The 14,426-nt window shown below is 33.8% G+C and overlaps 1 protein-coding gene across 1 annotated transcript; it reads right to left on the bottom strand.

Annotated features, from left to right (window-relative positions):
- Positions 1 to 12,016: 12,016 nt before the first annotated feature.
- On the bottom strand, positions 12,017 to 13,009 carry LOC137833363 (uncharacterized). The gene is made up of 2 exons (XM_068641715.1): positions 12,545 to 13,009; positions 12,017 to 12,442 (listed from the first exon to the last, which is right to left on the bottom strand). The coding sequence occupies exons 1-2, from the start codon at positions 13,007 to 13,009 to the stop codon at positions 12,017 to 12,019; spliced, it is 891 nt and encodes a 296-aa protein (XP_068497816.1).
- Between the last annotated feature and the right edge of the window lie 1,417 nt (positions 13,010 to 14,426).

Genomic DNA, 14,426 nt, shown 5'->3' with positions numbered 1-14,426 from the left:
GGTTTTTAAAATAATCAATTTGTTCCCCATGTTTTTTAAAATGTATTTAAATTGGTCATTTCCGTTAAATCTCATCTTACGGCGTCAACTATGCTTATGTGGCAGAGAGAGGTGCTTATGTGACAGAGAAAGGTGTTTACGTGTTAAAGAGATGGACGAACAGACGTTAGGTCAAGGACAATCCCTAATCAAACCTCAACCCACCCAGTTACCTCCTCTTTCGCCGTCGCGCTCAGGCGAACTTCAAACTAAACAATGTCCTTCCTCACGCAAACTCTCGTGCCTTGAAAATCCCCCTTCGTCCCTACAAGAGCTGGAAGGTCTCACCAGACCCTTCCACATTTGAATCCCAAACCGAACTCTCTAAACCGGGTAAGAGCGGTGGTCGGAGCACCAAGCACGTTCCGCCTTCACAAGGCATGGTTGTGTTGTCGCGCTTAGTGGCGATTGCTTCTCTTTCTCAACCTTCCAAGGTAAAACTTATTTCTTTTTTCTTCGTCTATGATTCACCTTTCTTTGGTTACCGATGTCTATGTTTTTTTGTAAGAACGAACATTTGGGTCAAATCTGATTTCTCCCAATTTGATGATTTCGCTTTAAAATCAGAATGAAAACTCAACTTACAGTGTTTGTTCATTGTTGTGGTGCTATAAATCTCTCAGGGTAAGTAATGGGGCACCTTTTTTTTATCTTTTATCAAAGATAATTTGAATTTTAGTTGGGTTGATGTTGAATTTCAATTTTAATCAAATTTTGAAGCTTTTCGTTCTAAGTTGGATGCGATCAAGCTGGGGTTTATCGGTTTCACACTATTTTCTCTTATTTTTGTTCATAAATGCTTTTAGAGGAATTGTTGGAAGAAGTTTGATTGATGGGTTGATTTTTGTAGAAGCAATATGGAGAACTAGCACGGTTATGTGCCACCTGCTTACATACCTAGCGGCTGCCCGCAGCAGAGCGACGAACAGGGAGTGAGGACGTTGGGGATGACGGAGATTGACCCGGCGGTGGTGGAGAACTTGAAGGCAAGGTTGAAAGAGAAAGAAAGAGAAAGAGAAACTCACATCTCTTTGCCACATAAGCATCTTTATCTGCCACATAAGCACCTCTCTCTGCCGCATAAGCATAACTTGACGTTGTAAGCTGAGATTTAACGAAAATGACCAATTTGGATACATTTAAAAAACATAGGGACCAAATTGATTCTTTTAAAAACCAGTATACTAAATTGAATATTGACCCTAAATGTAGGGACGAATAAGGTAATTATACCTTTAATTTTTATTTTTGATAAAAAAAAACTAACCCCTTTAAGTGATTAAAATAAAACATTCTTCTTTTAGTACATTAAATTCAATCTTTTTTAAATAAAATAAAATAATTGTCACATTGCAATAATGGGTGAATAGGGTATGATTTTTGTTACAAAAAAAATATTTATTTATTTTTTCAGGTCAGCGGACCAACTTGCCTCGCTTTTGGGTCGTGCAAGTTGTGAGTTATGCGGATGGGCCTAAGCGGGTCAACGAGCTAGGTTAGTGAGTCTGTCTCGTGTTTTTTAGTAGCGGGTTGCGGACCAACTTGCATGTCCCACCCCCACAATGCCATCCCTATTTTACCCCTTTAAAAATACTTTTGAATCACTTTTTCCATAATATTTTCATAACATATTTTCTTAAATTTATAAAAAAATATTCTCAAAAAACGTTTTTCGTAATAGAATTTCCAAAACGTATTATATACGTCCCAGAATATGCTTTCCAAACTAAATTTTCTAGAGTATGTTTTAAAGAACTTTCTAGAATGAAAGCGAAAGACATTTTGATCTAATTGATGGGATGCAGAGAGAAATATGATGGAGTACAGGAAGAAACATTCTCAAAATATTTATGTTCCATGATCATTTTTCACTTTCTAAATACCAACTTAAAGGCGAATTCTTCTACACCCAATCTTTTTGAACTTCCACCCTACATAGTTTTAAATTTTCAAAAATGTCCTTCATTTCATCCAAAATTAGAAATAATACATTCCAAAAAAATAAATCCAAAAGAGATTATTGTGTTCCAAAAATAAAAACTTGGAAACAAAAATCAAAATCCCATTAAAATAAAAAAATCCACAATACAAAAAAATTTCCAGAAAAAAAATCCAGATACATTCTAGAAAAGGGGATCAGAATCTTTTTTTATATGTACACCATTTTATTTAAGGGCATTGTGGTCTTTTCATACTGAATTTGGGTGCACTAATCTGGTGCATGAAGTAATTGCCCCAACTTAATTTTCTATCTAAATTTGTGAGTTTTAATGTCTTTTAGTTACTTTTTGCCTTTTAAGAGATGAGAATAAGATAATAGAAGATACTTTTTGCCTTTAAAACCTCCCAAAAAATTACAAACAACCTAGGTAAGTGTCTTAGGTGAGTGTATTTACTTCTCATACACTTTTTCTCCATCTACATAAGTATTTTCTTAGCAAATTGGCCATCAATTTTGGAAGTTAATGACCCTTTGAAACACACCCTCACAATCAACAATAATTTTCCTATAATTCATCTTTCTTTGAATTATTTCTGCATAACCTTCCTATTATTCTCTCTTTCAAGCTGTGATGGTCTTTATACCTTCATTAATAGATTTCCTATGCATATTATATAAATATAAACATCGTTTACAGTGTTTCCCTATCTGCAAATACATCACTACAAGATACAAATATGTGAACATAATGTGGCAATCAACATAGAACCTCCATTATGTGGTTAAGACTCCCTAACATCCATATTATATGACCATATCACATTGATACATTTCAAAGGCCATAGTTAAACGAAGATATGATCTGAAGAAGAAAATCAAACAAATCCATAACGCAAGATCAAACAAACTTCGAGAAATAGTATGCAGGTGCATAAAGAAACAAGAGAAATACTTTATTTTGATTCTCAATACCTGGAAGAGAATCTTGTCCTCTTCAGTCAGCCGTATATATGATAAAACATGCCAAGGTAGAGCATATGTGCCAAATAAATGAGCACAAAATTTCGCCACATTACGCAGTTTATTTGTTTCAAGACGGTGAATCGTGGAGTACTGCTGCACAAAGCACTTTTCAAAATTTTCTTGGTGTACTTTGTTGATCGTGCAGAAACGCTGTCCCAGAAGACCATAATATTGGCTATAGGTTCTCTCTTGGCTGCAAGATTCCAAAAGCATAATGCACAACTCCATCTACCACCAATTATAAAAATACCAAACTATAGTTAGTTAAAATAAGAAGAAGGCATAACGTAAACAAATGAAGAACCATAGATTGTAGCTGGAAAATGTTCAATCTGAATAACTACTTATAGATGCAGTCTATGCTTAATAATAGTTATAGCTTACAACAGCTAGGCATTGATGCACTGGTCATATGAAAGAGCATTAAATCAGATAATAACAACTAAAGAACAAAATAACCTTGAACCGATGTGATACTCAGTTAAATTCAAATCTAAAAATCAACAAGTTCAAAAATACTAATTGGCAAATTAGTGAGTATATACAAGGGAGACATAAAGAAAGAGAGAATTCAATTTTCTGAAGTTCTACCATGTCCTTAAAATATAAATTTAACATACTAAAAAGTTTAAAATAAGAAAAAGGCAGCATGTAGATAATTTAGCAAAAGAAAATAAATTATAGCAGAGATTCCAAGCTCACCTCTTGACCTGGCTCTAGCTTAATTTTCAGAAGCTTATGACCAGCTTCCTCAAAATAAGCACTACACATAATTGTTAATTTTCAGAAGCTTATGACCAGCTTCCTCAAAATAAGCACTACACATAATTGTTAAGTATATTGTCCTTCGAAGATTGACAAGATTTGTCTCTGTTTCATCTTTTATTTGCATCTGTTCTTCATCCTCTTCATCGGACTCATCCTCTTCATCTTCATCATCTCACTCAGCATCCATGCCTTCCTCTTCATCCTCGGAGTCCTCACCCAGCATTGGTTTCTTCAACTCTTCATAATGCTTCTCATTCTTCAGGAAATTGGGGTCTGGCTTGAATATATCTGAGAAAAAACAAAATATACCAAGGGATCCAGTTTATCTTGACCTTGTTCATGATGCAATAGATGAAAACAAGACCTTCCTCAGTCAGCACATCGTGATTACTTCCTCTAGAAGTCAACATCCATGTAACAATGAAGGCCATAAGCCTCTCGTTTAGCCTCAAGCCTCCCACAGAGAAGTTTCTCACCTTGGATTGTGAATTATTCAAACAGCTTCTATAGAACTGCATTTTGTTGAATTCTTCAACCACTCCAATATTCCCTTTATTAATTCTCAATCCAACAAGCTTTAGACCAGTGATGGCAGTCCAGACTTTAGGAGTTATTTCCAAGTCAACTTCTTTCACATGTGAAGTGATGGTATTGTCAACAATTTTGAGATTGGTGTAGAAGACTCTTACAAGGTCAGGATAGATGTTCCCTGACATCTCCAAGAATCTTCTCAACAGTATCTTTTAAGAGACTCATTACTTCAATAAGCTTCTACTCTTTCAGCCAGTTGAAAGAGATGGGTTTTGGATTGTTGATGACTTTCCTACTTGTTTCATGTAGGTATTTCTCAATCTTGTCATCTTCTCCTGAAAACTAATTTTCTAAGCGCCCTTCCCTTTTCACACCACGAGTTTTCATTCTTTTGGAGGAGGGAGGTGTTGAATCCATGGAGAAAGGAAGAAATATCAGAAGCAAAAGGAGGAAGACAACAACTTTGTTGTAAAGGCAGAGGAATAATCAATGGGTTGATTCTGTGAAGAAAAACAACTTGAACAAATATGGTTATAAAATAGTAAAAGCAGTTACATAGTTTGGCTTTTAGTGGGTTGATTTCTTCAAGAAAAAAAACTTGTTCAGAGAAATAATTGACCCACGTCAGCCTTTGAACAAAATTCACATGACCAGTACATGGAGAATTGACTAGTCATAAAATCTCTTAAATTTCCAAAATGATATGGAATATATTCCCTTTAAGACCAATGTAACTTCCAATAAGTTATTTTCAAAGCAATAAAAGCACCTTTGACCCATTATAATTTGGGATTAAGAGAAACAGTTTTACCAAAGAACAAGGTTTCAAAACAACTTTCAAACCAAACTGACTGAGAGAAAACAATTAGTTGTTTCGTGAAAACAATTGGTTGTTTTTCTGCACTAGAGAAAATTTTACAAAACAAAATAAAAAAAAAACTTTGGCAATTTTGAACAAACATTTTAATGATCTCAAAAACCATAATGCATAGATATTTTCATAACAGATGTGCACAAGAAAAGCAATTCAATTAATGTTTCATCAAATCATAATGAATCAAGTACACATAGTAAGAGATAAGAGTTTTAATATTTGAGTGTTTAACTCTTATGACAGTAGTATTACACAGCACAATATATTTGTTCATAGGATTAGTCATCAAAGCATTCACACCAGATTTCTTTTCAATTAAGGCACCATCCTTTTCATAAAGGAGCCTAAGCATTCATGAGACCCTGCAAGATACAAATATTAGTAGGAAAAATTTGGTTTCTTTTTTAATTTGGATCCATGAGTACCAACAGGATTAATTGGAACTTTAGAATCCCTACAAACCTTAGGAACCCATCTTAAAATGCCTTTGGGAATAGAATTTGGGTCCATGATAGCTGTCGTTTTGCTGTCAAATTAATATGATTCTAGCGTAGACTTGTCTAACACTAGAGAGAAGATAGTATAATTGTGAACAAATGTCCCCAAGTCGTCTCCCAACGAATCCAATAGTAAAATCAGTTGATCAGGGTTTAAAATCTATCTGCAAGCAATAAAAGTTAGCAATAACAATAAAGATAAAAAAAATGGTTTGAGATAGTTGTGCAGAAAATATAAAAGAGATTAAAATAACAAATAAAAAGCGATTGATCCCAAGTTCTTCCACCATTGAATTCTTCACAGGTTGTCTAAAGATTAATCTTTTCTCAATCCTCCAACAAAGCTAAACCAGATTGAACATGCGCCGATCTGATTCAACTGAAACTCACCAGTAAAGTATGCGTCTACTAGTTTAATCAATACCCACTTTGTTCCATGCGTATACTCCATGGGAATGCTTACCTCCTCTCTCTTGAATCATGCGCCCAAGAAATTAATTAGAACAATGCGAACTAACTAAGAAACCAAAGTTTAAGATAAGGAAGACTCTCAATCATGCGTTCAAGTACAACCTCTCACAAAAACCAGTTTTCCAGGAGATTAGACAATAAAAACAACTGCTATAGAGAATTAAAAATCGAAACTTTTATTGAACAAAACCTCAGAACTTAATGGGGAATTACAAAAGAATCAACCAAAAAGGTTTAGCCTTCCATGCGGAGGCAAAACAAAAGAATTACTAAGAAAATAAACTAAGAAAACCCTATGAAGCTCCCTCTTTTCTCATTGATGCTTGTGTCCTTTTATAGGCTTTTCTGCTCCAAGGATCTTGGGAAAATATTGCAGTTTAGATTTTGTAAATAGTTTTACTTTCCATAATTCTTTTTATTTTGCAGAAGATTTGCTTCCAATTCTGTTTCTGGAATCTTGTAGCTTTTATTTTCTCTTTCTTCTCCTCAGAATATTTTTTCTGTTTTGGTTCAAGAAGCAACTTGGACTTTTGCATATTTGGCCCATTCACAAAGGTAGATGCTTCCTCCGGATAATTTACTCTAAAAACACAAAATTAACAATAATAATAGTTAAGGCCCAAATAAACCCAATTATAAGAATATTAATTAAAACAATGGATTTATTTATTATTATAGTCCAATAATCTATGATTAAGGCTATTGTGTGTGAATAAATATATGTTCATCACTTATCCACAGTTTTAATAAGATATTGAACCTTCTTTTCAAGAGATTCACAATTTTCAAAAAACCTTGAGTCGCATTCACTAGAAGAGTTCTTGTAGATCATCTCCAGATTTTCAAAATCAATTTTAGAATTAACAAGCTCTTCTTCTAATGTTTTGACCCTCTTTTCCAGCAAATTATTGAAGCCTTTCAAATGAATTTTCCTTCTCATCTTTATTGAACTTAAAGCTTTGATGTCTCCAAATCCATGAAGATTGCTTTAAGGTTGGGTTGCTGCTTGTGGGCATGGGTTATGGGTAGATTAGAATTTCTCAATCCACTCTTAGCTTAATCCAAAATTGGATCAATCAAGTTCTTTCAAAAGAAAAGTGTTTTTCAAAGTAGTGAAAAAGCAACCTATTGATTTATCGTTTCAATCGGTTGTTTTACACTTAGTAGTTTTGAAAAGGATTTGAAAAAGCTGAAATTAGTTGACCTAACAGTCAAGGTCAATTCAATCGGTTGAATCGAGTTTTCAATCGATTGTTTTTTAAAAATCTTAAGAGAATTTGTTAAGTCTGGAAAATTTGTTTTCCATGATTCAAAATTGTTTTGGCCCTTGATTAAAAGTCTTAAACGACTAATTTTTAGAATATATAATTGGTGTTTACATCTTTGAAAACAAAGAGATCAGATTACCAAAAGGATTAAAGCTTAAGGATTTCCTTTGGTTAAGAGTGGAATAGGAAATTGTTGTAATTCTTCTGTATCAGATGTGATCTTTCCATTGTTTTACTTGTATTTGTTTCATATTTGTAAAACTTGTAAGGTACTGGTGTCTATAGTCATAGGGTGTTATGAATTGTAGTGATTGTGTATCAAAGAGGGTGAGTGTTCTTGAAGGGTTCAAGATCAACTCTTTGGTGTTTGTGTTTTGTAATCTGTGGTTGATTACTTAGTGGATTACCTAGTGGTTTCTGGGGACTGAATGTAGCTCTTGGTGTAAGAGTGAACTAGTATAAATTTGGTTATGTGATTATTTCTTTCTCTAGTCTCTATTATATCTATTTTAAAGTTGTTTTTATTAACTGCTGATAAAAACACCAGGTTGAATCGCAAAAACAACCGGTTGATTTTCTGGAAATCAACTAAAACAGTTTTGTGATTTGTGCATTCTCATTCCTTTGGCTTTGATTCTTCATAGGCTTTCTCCATACCACTAAAGTTTGCGAAAAACGTTTGAAAAAAAATTCACCCCCCTCTTGTTTTAGGCCTACAATTCTAACAATCTTCACTTGATGAAGAGTTTGAAGAAGAGACATCATTATCATCCCAAACAATGTAGGCTTTCTTTGATTTTGCTTTCTTTTAAAATCTCCTGCTTGATTGATTATTTTTGTTGTCTTTGTTGGGATAATAAGCCTTTATATGCCCATGTTCACCACACCCAAAGCAAGTATACTTGTTAACGTTAAAATCATTACGTTTCTTGCTGTTATACCTGTTTGATGAGTGACTTTTGTTGTTCTTCTTCTTTAGGAATTTACTGAATTTCTTTGACAGCAGACTGAATGTTTCTCCATCAGTGTCTTCACTGGAGTCTTGACTTTTCTTGTGCCTAGCAGCCTTCAAGGCAATGTTCCTCACATGCTTCTCTTGATGTTCTTGAAGATTCAGCCTATCCATCTCCAATTCATGCTCTCTTAGCTTTCCAAACAGAGAAGCAGTTATCAAAGAAGTCAGATCTTTGGATTCTGAAATTGCATTAACCTTTGGCTGCCAGGTCCTGTTCAGACACTTGAGGATCTTTATATCCAATTCTTCCTTTTCAAAGGTCTTGCCAAGACTGATAAGATGGTTGACAATGTGAGTGAACCTCTTCAGAACTTCAGCAATGGTTTCCCCTTTCAACATTCATAATATTTCATATTCTTGTATGAGAGTGTGTTTCCTTGCTCTCTTCACATCATTTATTCCCTCATGTGTGACTTCAAGAATGACCCACATTTCCTTTGTTGAGGCACATTGTGATACCCTGAAAAATTCATCAAAGTTAAGAGCAGATGTTATAATGTTCTTGACAATCCAATAAAATTTAGCCTTTTTACTTTCAAACTCAGTCAATTGAGACCAAAGGTTTTTCAACAGAAACATTATCTTTTTCAATAGTTGGAATGAAAGGACCATTTTTAATAGCATCCCAAATCCCTTTATCTAAAGATTCCACAAAGATTTGCATTCTAACCTTCCAAAATTGGTAATTCAAACCACAAAACAAAGGTGGTATGTTAATTGATGCACCCTCCCCAAAGGATAGTTTTTCATCCATGAAAACAGATTTTAGGATCGAAAAACTTGAGTAAATTTAAAGAACTTAGTTTTTGATGCCAATTGTTAGAATTTCAGCGCTAAAACAAGAGGGGGTGAATTTTTTATGCAAGATTTTCGAAAACTTTGAAGGTTTAATGAAAGTCACAAGCAGAATCAAAGATACAGAACATGATCAACCAAAATCAAATATGTTTTTAACTTGATTCCAGAAAATCAATCAATTGTTTCTTTGATTCAAATGATTTTTTTTATCAGTAGTATATAAAAACCATATTTAAATAGATTTAAATGAGATAAGGGGAAGAGAAATCAACACAACAGGTTTATACTGGTTCATTCTTAAGTAAGAGTTACATATAGTCCCCAAAAACCACTGGGTATTCCACTAAGTAATCAACCACATATTACAAACCACACACATCAAAGAAGTGATCTTGAACCTCTCAAGAACACACACTTCATTTGGCAATTACAACACACCACTTATCAGAACACCCTCTGACTCTGTGCAACATAGTTCTTTACAGAAATACAAGATTAAAAGAATAGGAAAGAGTACACTTGGATCAATTCACAAAATTAAAAAAAGAATGACTTATCACACAACAATCCTATTCCTCTTGAAGAAAAGTCCAAAACCTTAGGCAATCTTGGAAAACTGTTTTAAAAAATGCAATCTGAATCTTTGAAAAAAATGTATTCAGCTAGGAGTATAAAACCCTTTTTATAAACTCCAAGTAGCTGTTAAAATTGTTGAGAACAAAAGCCAAAGTAGTTTGAAAACCAGCCAAAACAGATTTAACAAACTTAACAAAACTTTATTAAGAAATTTAAAAAATCAATCGGTTGATTTATCAAAACAACTGATTGAATTGGTTTGACAAGAAAGTCAACCAGAGTTAAATTGTTTCAAACTCTTTCAAAAGCTTCAAAATGTAAAACAACCCATTGAAACGATAAAACAACTCATTATTTTTTCACTTCTCTTTGAAAACATATCTTTTTAAAAGGTTTCAAGATCAAATGGTCTTGGATCAATTCTTAAAGTGGATTACAAATCCAAACACTACAAAATACCCAACTAAACAAGCAACAACAAAACTCCACAAAATCTTCAAGATTTGGAGTCATTAAAGCCTTTGTTCAACACTAACTCCAAAAAGAAAATGTCATCATATTTTTAAAGCAAATACAACTACTTCCAATTCTAGATCATGAGTTGGATAGTTTCTTTCATGCACTGTTAACTGACGAGAAGCATATGCAACAACTTTCTTATTATGCATCAGAGCACAACCCAATCCCTGATAGGAAGCATCACAGAAAACTTCAAAAGGTGATTGGTTTCAGGGATTGTCAATAAAGGAGTGTTAGTCAACCTTCTTTTCAACTCTTTAAAGCTTCTCTCACATTGTTCAATCTATGCAAAAGGATGATCCTTTCTAGCCAATTAGGTGAAAGGAGCCACTATTTTAGAATAACCTTTTATAAATCTCCTGTAATATCCTGCTAGCCCCACAAAGCTTCTAATTTCTGTAATAGATTTAGGATGTTCTCACTGAAGTACAATCTCCACTTTAGAAGGATCTACTAATATTTCCTGTGTAAAGATAACATGTCCTAAAAATTGTATTTCTGATATCCAAAAGTCACATTTTGAAAGTTTGGCATATAATTATTTTTCTCTCAAAATGTTCAGGACAGTTCTAAGATGTTCTACATGTTCTTCCCTTGTACAAGAATAGGTAAAGATGTCATCTATGAACACTACCACAAACTTATCAAGAAAAGGTCTGAAGATTCGATTCATATAATCCATGAAGATAGATGGAGCATTGGTCACACCAAATGGCATAACCGAAAATTCACAGTGACCATACCTTGATGTAAAAACAGTCTTCTGAACATCTTATGCTTTTACTAAAATTTGGTGATAACCTGAGCACAGATCTATCTTAGAAAAGACACCGGCCCCATGCAACTGGTCCATCAGATCGTCAATTCTAGGAAGAGGATATTTATTCTTGATTTTTAACTTGTTTAGTTGTCCATAATTTATGCTTAGACGTGATGAACCATCCTTCTTCTTCTTCACTAATAGCACTTGAGCTCCCTATAGATAAATACTAGGTCAAATGAATTGTTTCTCCAATAAGTCTTTTAGTTGTTTCTTCAATTCAGCTAACTCTGTTGGTGCCATTCAGTATGGAGAAATCTACAAAAGGCATGCTTCAAGAATCAAGTCTATTGCGAACTATATCTCTCTTTTATGTGGAAATTTGGGAATCTCATCAGGAAATACATCCATAAACTCTTGAACTACAAACATATCTTTTTGTACTTTATCAGTAACTATAGAACAAGCCAAGAGCACAAAACATTTTGCACCTTCTTGTATCTCTCTCTCAAACTACTGAGCTGAGATAACCTGCATTCCTTCTAATTTAGGGAAAATTAACTTCTTCCGACCAATATCTATAAGGATATGATTAGCAAACAACCAATTTATTCCCAATATAACCTCCAAATCTTTTAGAGGTATCTCTACCCATCTATAATTATTGGACACTCAACATACATGGAAAAAGTTACTATAATACCTTATGTTGGTGTAGATACCACCAACTCAATTTCTAATTCTCAGACTGGCAACTTAAGTTTCTTAGCACAATCAAAAGATATAAACGAATAGGTTGCTCCAGAATCAAACAATACAAATAACTTTGTTCCAATAATAGAACAAATACCTCTAACAAGGCTATCAGACTACGAAGTTTTAGCTCCACTAATGGCAAAAACTCTGCTAGCTACTTTGGGTTTTTTATTATTATTCTACTGCACTCCAGTATTATTTGGGGTCACTAGTATGGCACGACAGTCCTTTGTAGCATGACCATATCTATGGCATCTATCACATGTAACGTTTGGCATTGGATGATGACACAATTTCACTATGTGTTCCCCACCACATCTAAAGCAGTTGACATTTGGTAGCCACTGAGAAGTAGGCCTTCCACTCTTGAAGGATTGAGGTATGGAATAAGGCTTCTTTTTATCTTCATATCTGGGTGTGCTTCTAGAAGTTCCTCCTACCATTTGTGGCCTAATAGCTCTACTACTACTCTTCAAACTTTCCACCACCTTTGCCTTCTCCAATAAAGTAGGGAATTCTCTAATGGACATAGGAATCTCCACTTCTTTAAGCTCTTGCTTCAACCCAAACTCAAAATTTCTACATCTCCATGCCTCAGTCGTGGTCTAAGTGTAGAATCTAGCTAGGTGTTTGAACCTAGCATATTCAGTGACTGAAAGATTTCCTTGTTCCAGTTGCATGAATTCAATTTCTTTTGCTTATCTAACACTATCAGGAAAATACTCCTCCATAAATCTTACTTTGAAGTTCTCCCAAGTGGCATTTTCTCCTCTGTCTTCCATCGTTTGCTTCACACCTATCCACCAAAATTCAACTTCTTCAGTTAGTACATAAATGGCATATGATAACTTTCTCTCTTCAGGACATTGAGTAGCTTCAAAGATTCTTTCTATGTCTTTCACCCACTGGTCTGCTTCATATGAATTTACCTTCCCATTAAATTTTGGTGGATTGTGTCTCATAAAATCCTCCAGATCAAAGGTATGGGGTTGTTGATGAAGCTGAGACACTTCTGCTGCTAATCTAGTTGTTTCTAATTGATGAAGGGCGACCTGAAGTTGTCGTGCCATGGTAGCACTTTGTTGTTGCAAGGTTGTTGCCATAATCTCTATTGCTCGAGCTAAGTTGAGCATATCTACTGGTGGAGGAGGAGTATGTGGTCTACATGCCATCTTCTAAGCACATAAAGAATTGAGTTAAAAATTACTAACAATTTCAAACTACATATTTAAGACAAATTAACTTAAAAGAAATAATCACACAAAATAAGTACAAAACCAATCAAGACTTATCTCTAAAATGTACTCTAACTATTTAGAATTAAGATAAAAAAAAACCTTGATCCAGTCACGAGTGTGCACCCTCACCACTCTATCAAGGTTCTTTTCATTCTTAATACTTTCAGCTTTATTCATAACAACTAATTTGACTTAAGCACAAACAAGATTTCAAGAAAACAACTTTGTTAAACATCCTATTAGAAACTTTTAGCTAAGTCTTGAAACTAGACTTAAACAAAAATCTATACGCATGAGAAACACAATAAACCCACTACGCTCAAGTTATCCTAAGGATGAACGCCTTTAATACCATTAAATTTAACACCCCAAAAAATACACCTAAATATTACAATAGAAGTCCTAGCGGTTTCTATACAAACTTGGAATTTTTCAAAACATTCCTATTACAAGATCATGGCTTATAGAAATACAAATATTTACAATATAAGTTTTAAAACATCCTAAAGCCTTCCAATACCTCCTACACCTATATAATCATTTGCTCGTGTACATAGTATAGTCATAACAGTTCACAACACAACAAGAAAAGCAAAAGTAAGCTAATGAAAAGAAATTCCATAACATATCTAATTCATGCAAAAAGAACTAATCAAACTAATCATTTATAAACATTTATTCAAATATTGTCATATAAAATTTCAATACCAATTCCACCATTCATATAGACCACACATGGATCTATTTTCAATCACAATAATTGGATTTCATTTCAATCCCACTGACTACACATGAATCTATCGTCTTCCGGAAGACTCATTAAGTATGCCCCTACTAGAGACTAACGCATGATCCAAAGATTACCAACGAATCTAAGAGAAAAAAATCAGGGTAAGTTCAAACATCCAATACCGAGTGTCTACAGTGAGACCTAGTGTGTATGAACTCCTATCTTAGTCTATATGACTTAGATCATTAGTGAAGCTAGCAGATCTCTGTGAAACGTAAACTTTTCATACTTAATGCCATCAAACAACAACTCATACATTATCCCAAATGTATGACATCAATTTTATACAATTTTCATTATTCATATATAATACATATCATTCAATCACATAACATTTAAAAATTTATATCATTCGAGAAATTTTCCAACATAAAAAACAATATTTAACTTTCAAATTATCAAAATATAATATTTCTACAAGTTTAAATAATATATAAACAAACAACACAATATATAAACACACAACATTAACATCTCTACAAGAGAAATTGAATATTGGGACCACATCCAGATCTTCTAGCCTAGGGTGCTAATAAAAAATTAAAATTGTCTTCCCTTACC

Source organism: Phaseolus vulgaris, chromosome 6 (assembly GCF_000499845.2).
Source record: "Phaseolus vulgaris cultivar G19833 chromosome 6, P. vulgaris v2.0, whole genome shotgun sequence".
NCBI lineage: Eukaryota > Viridiplantae > Streptophyta > Magnoliopsida > Fabales > Fabaceae > Phaseolus > Phaseolus vulgaris.
The sequence above is the reverse complement of the archived record's forward strand: the minus strand, read 5'-3'. Positions and strand labels throughout refer to the sequence as shown.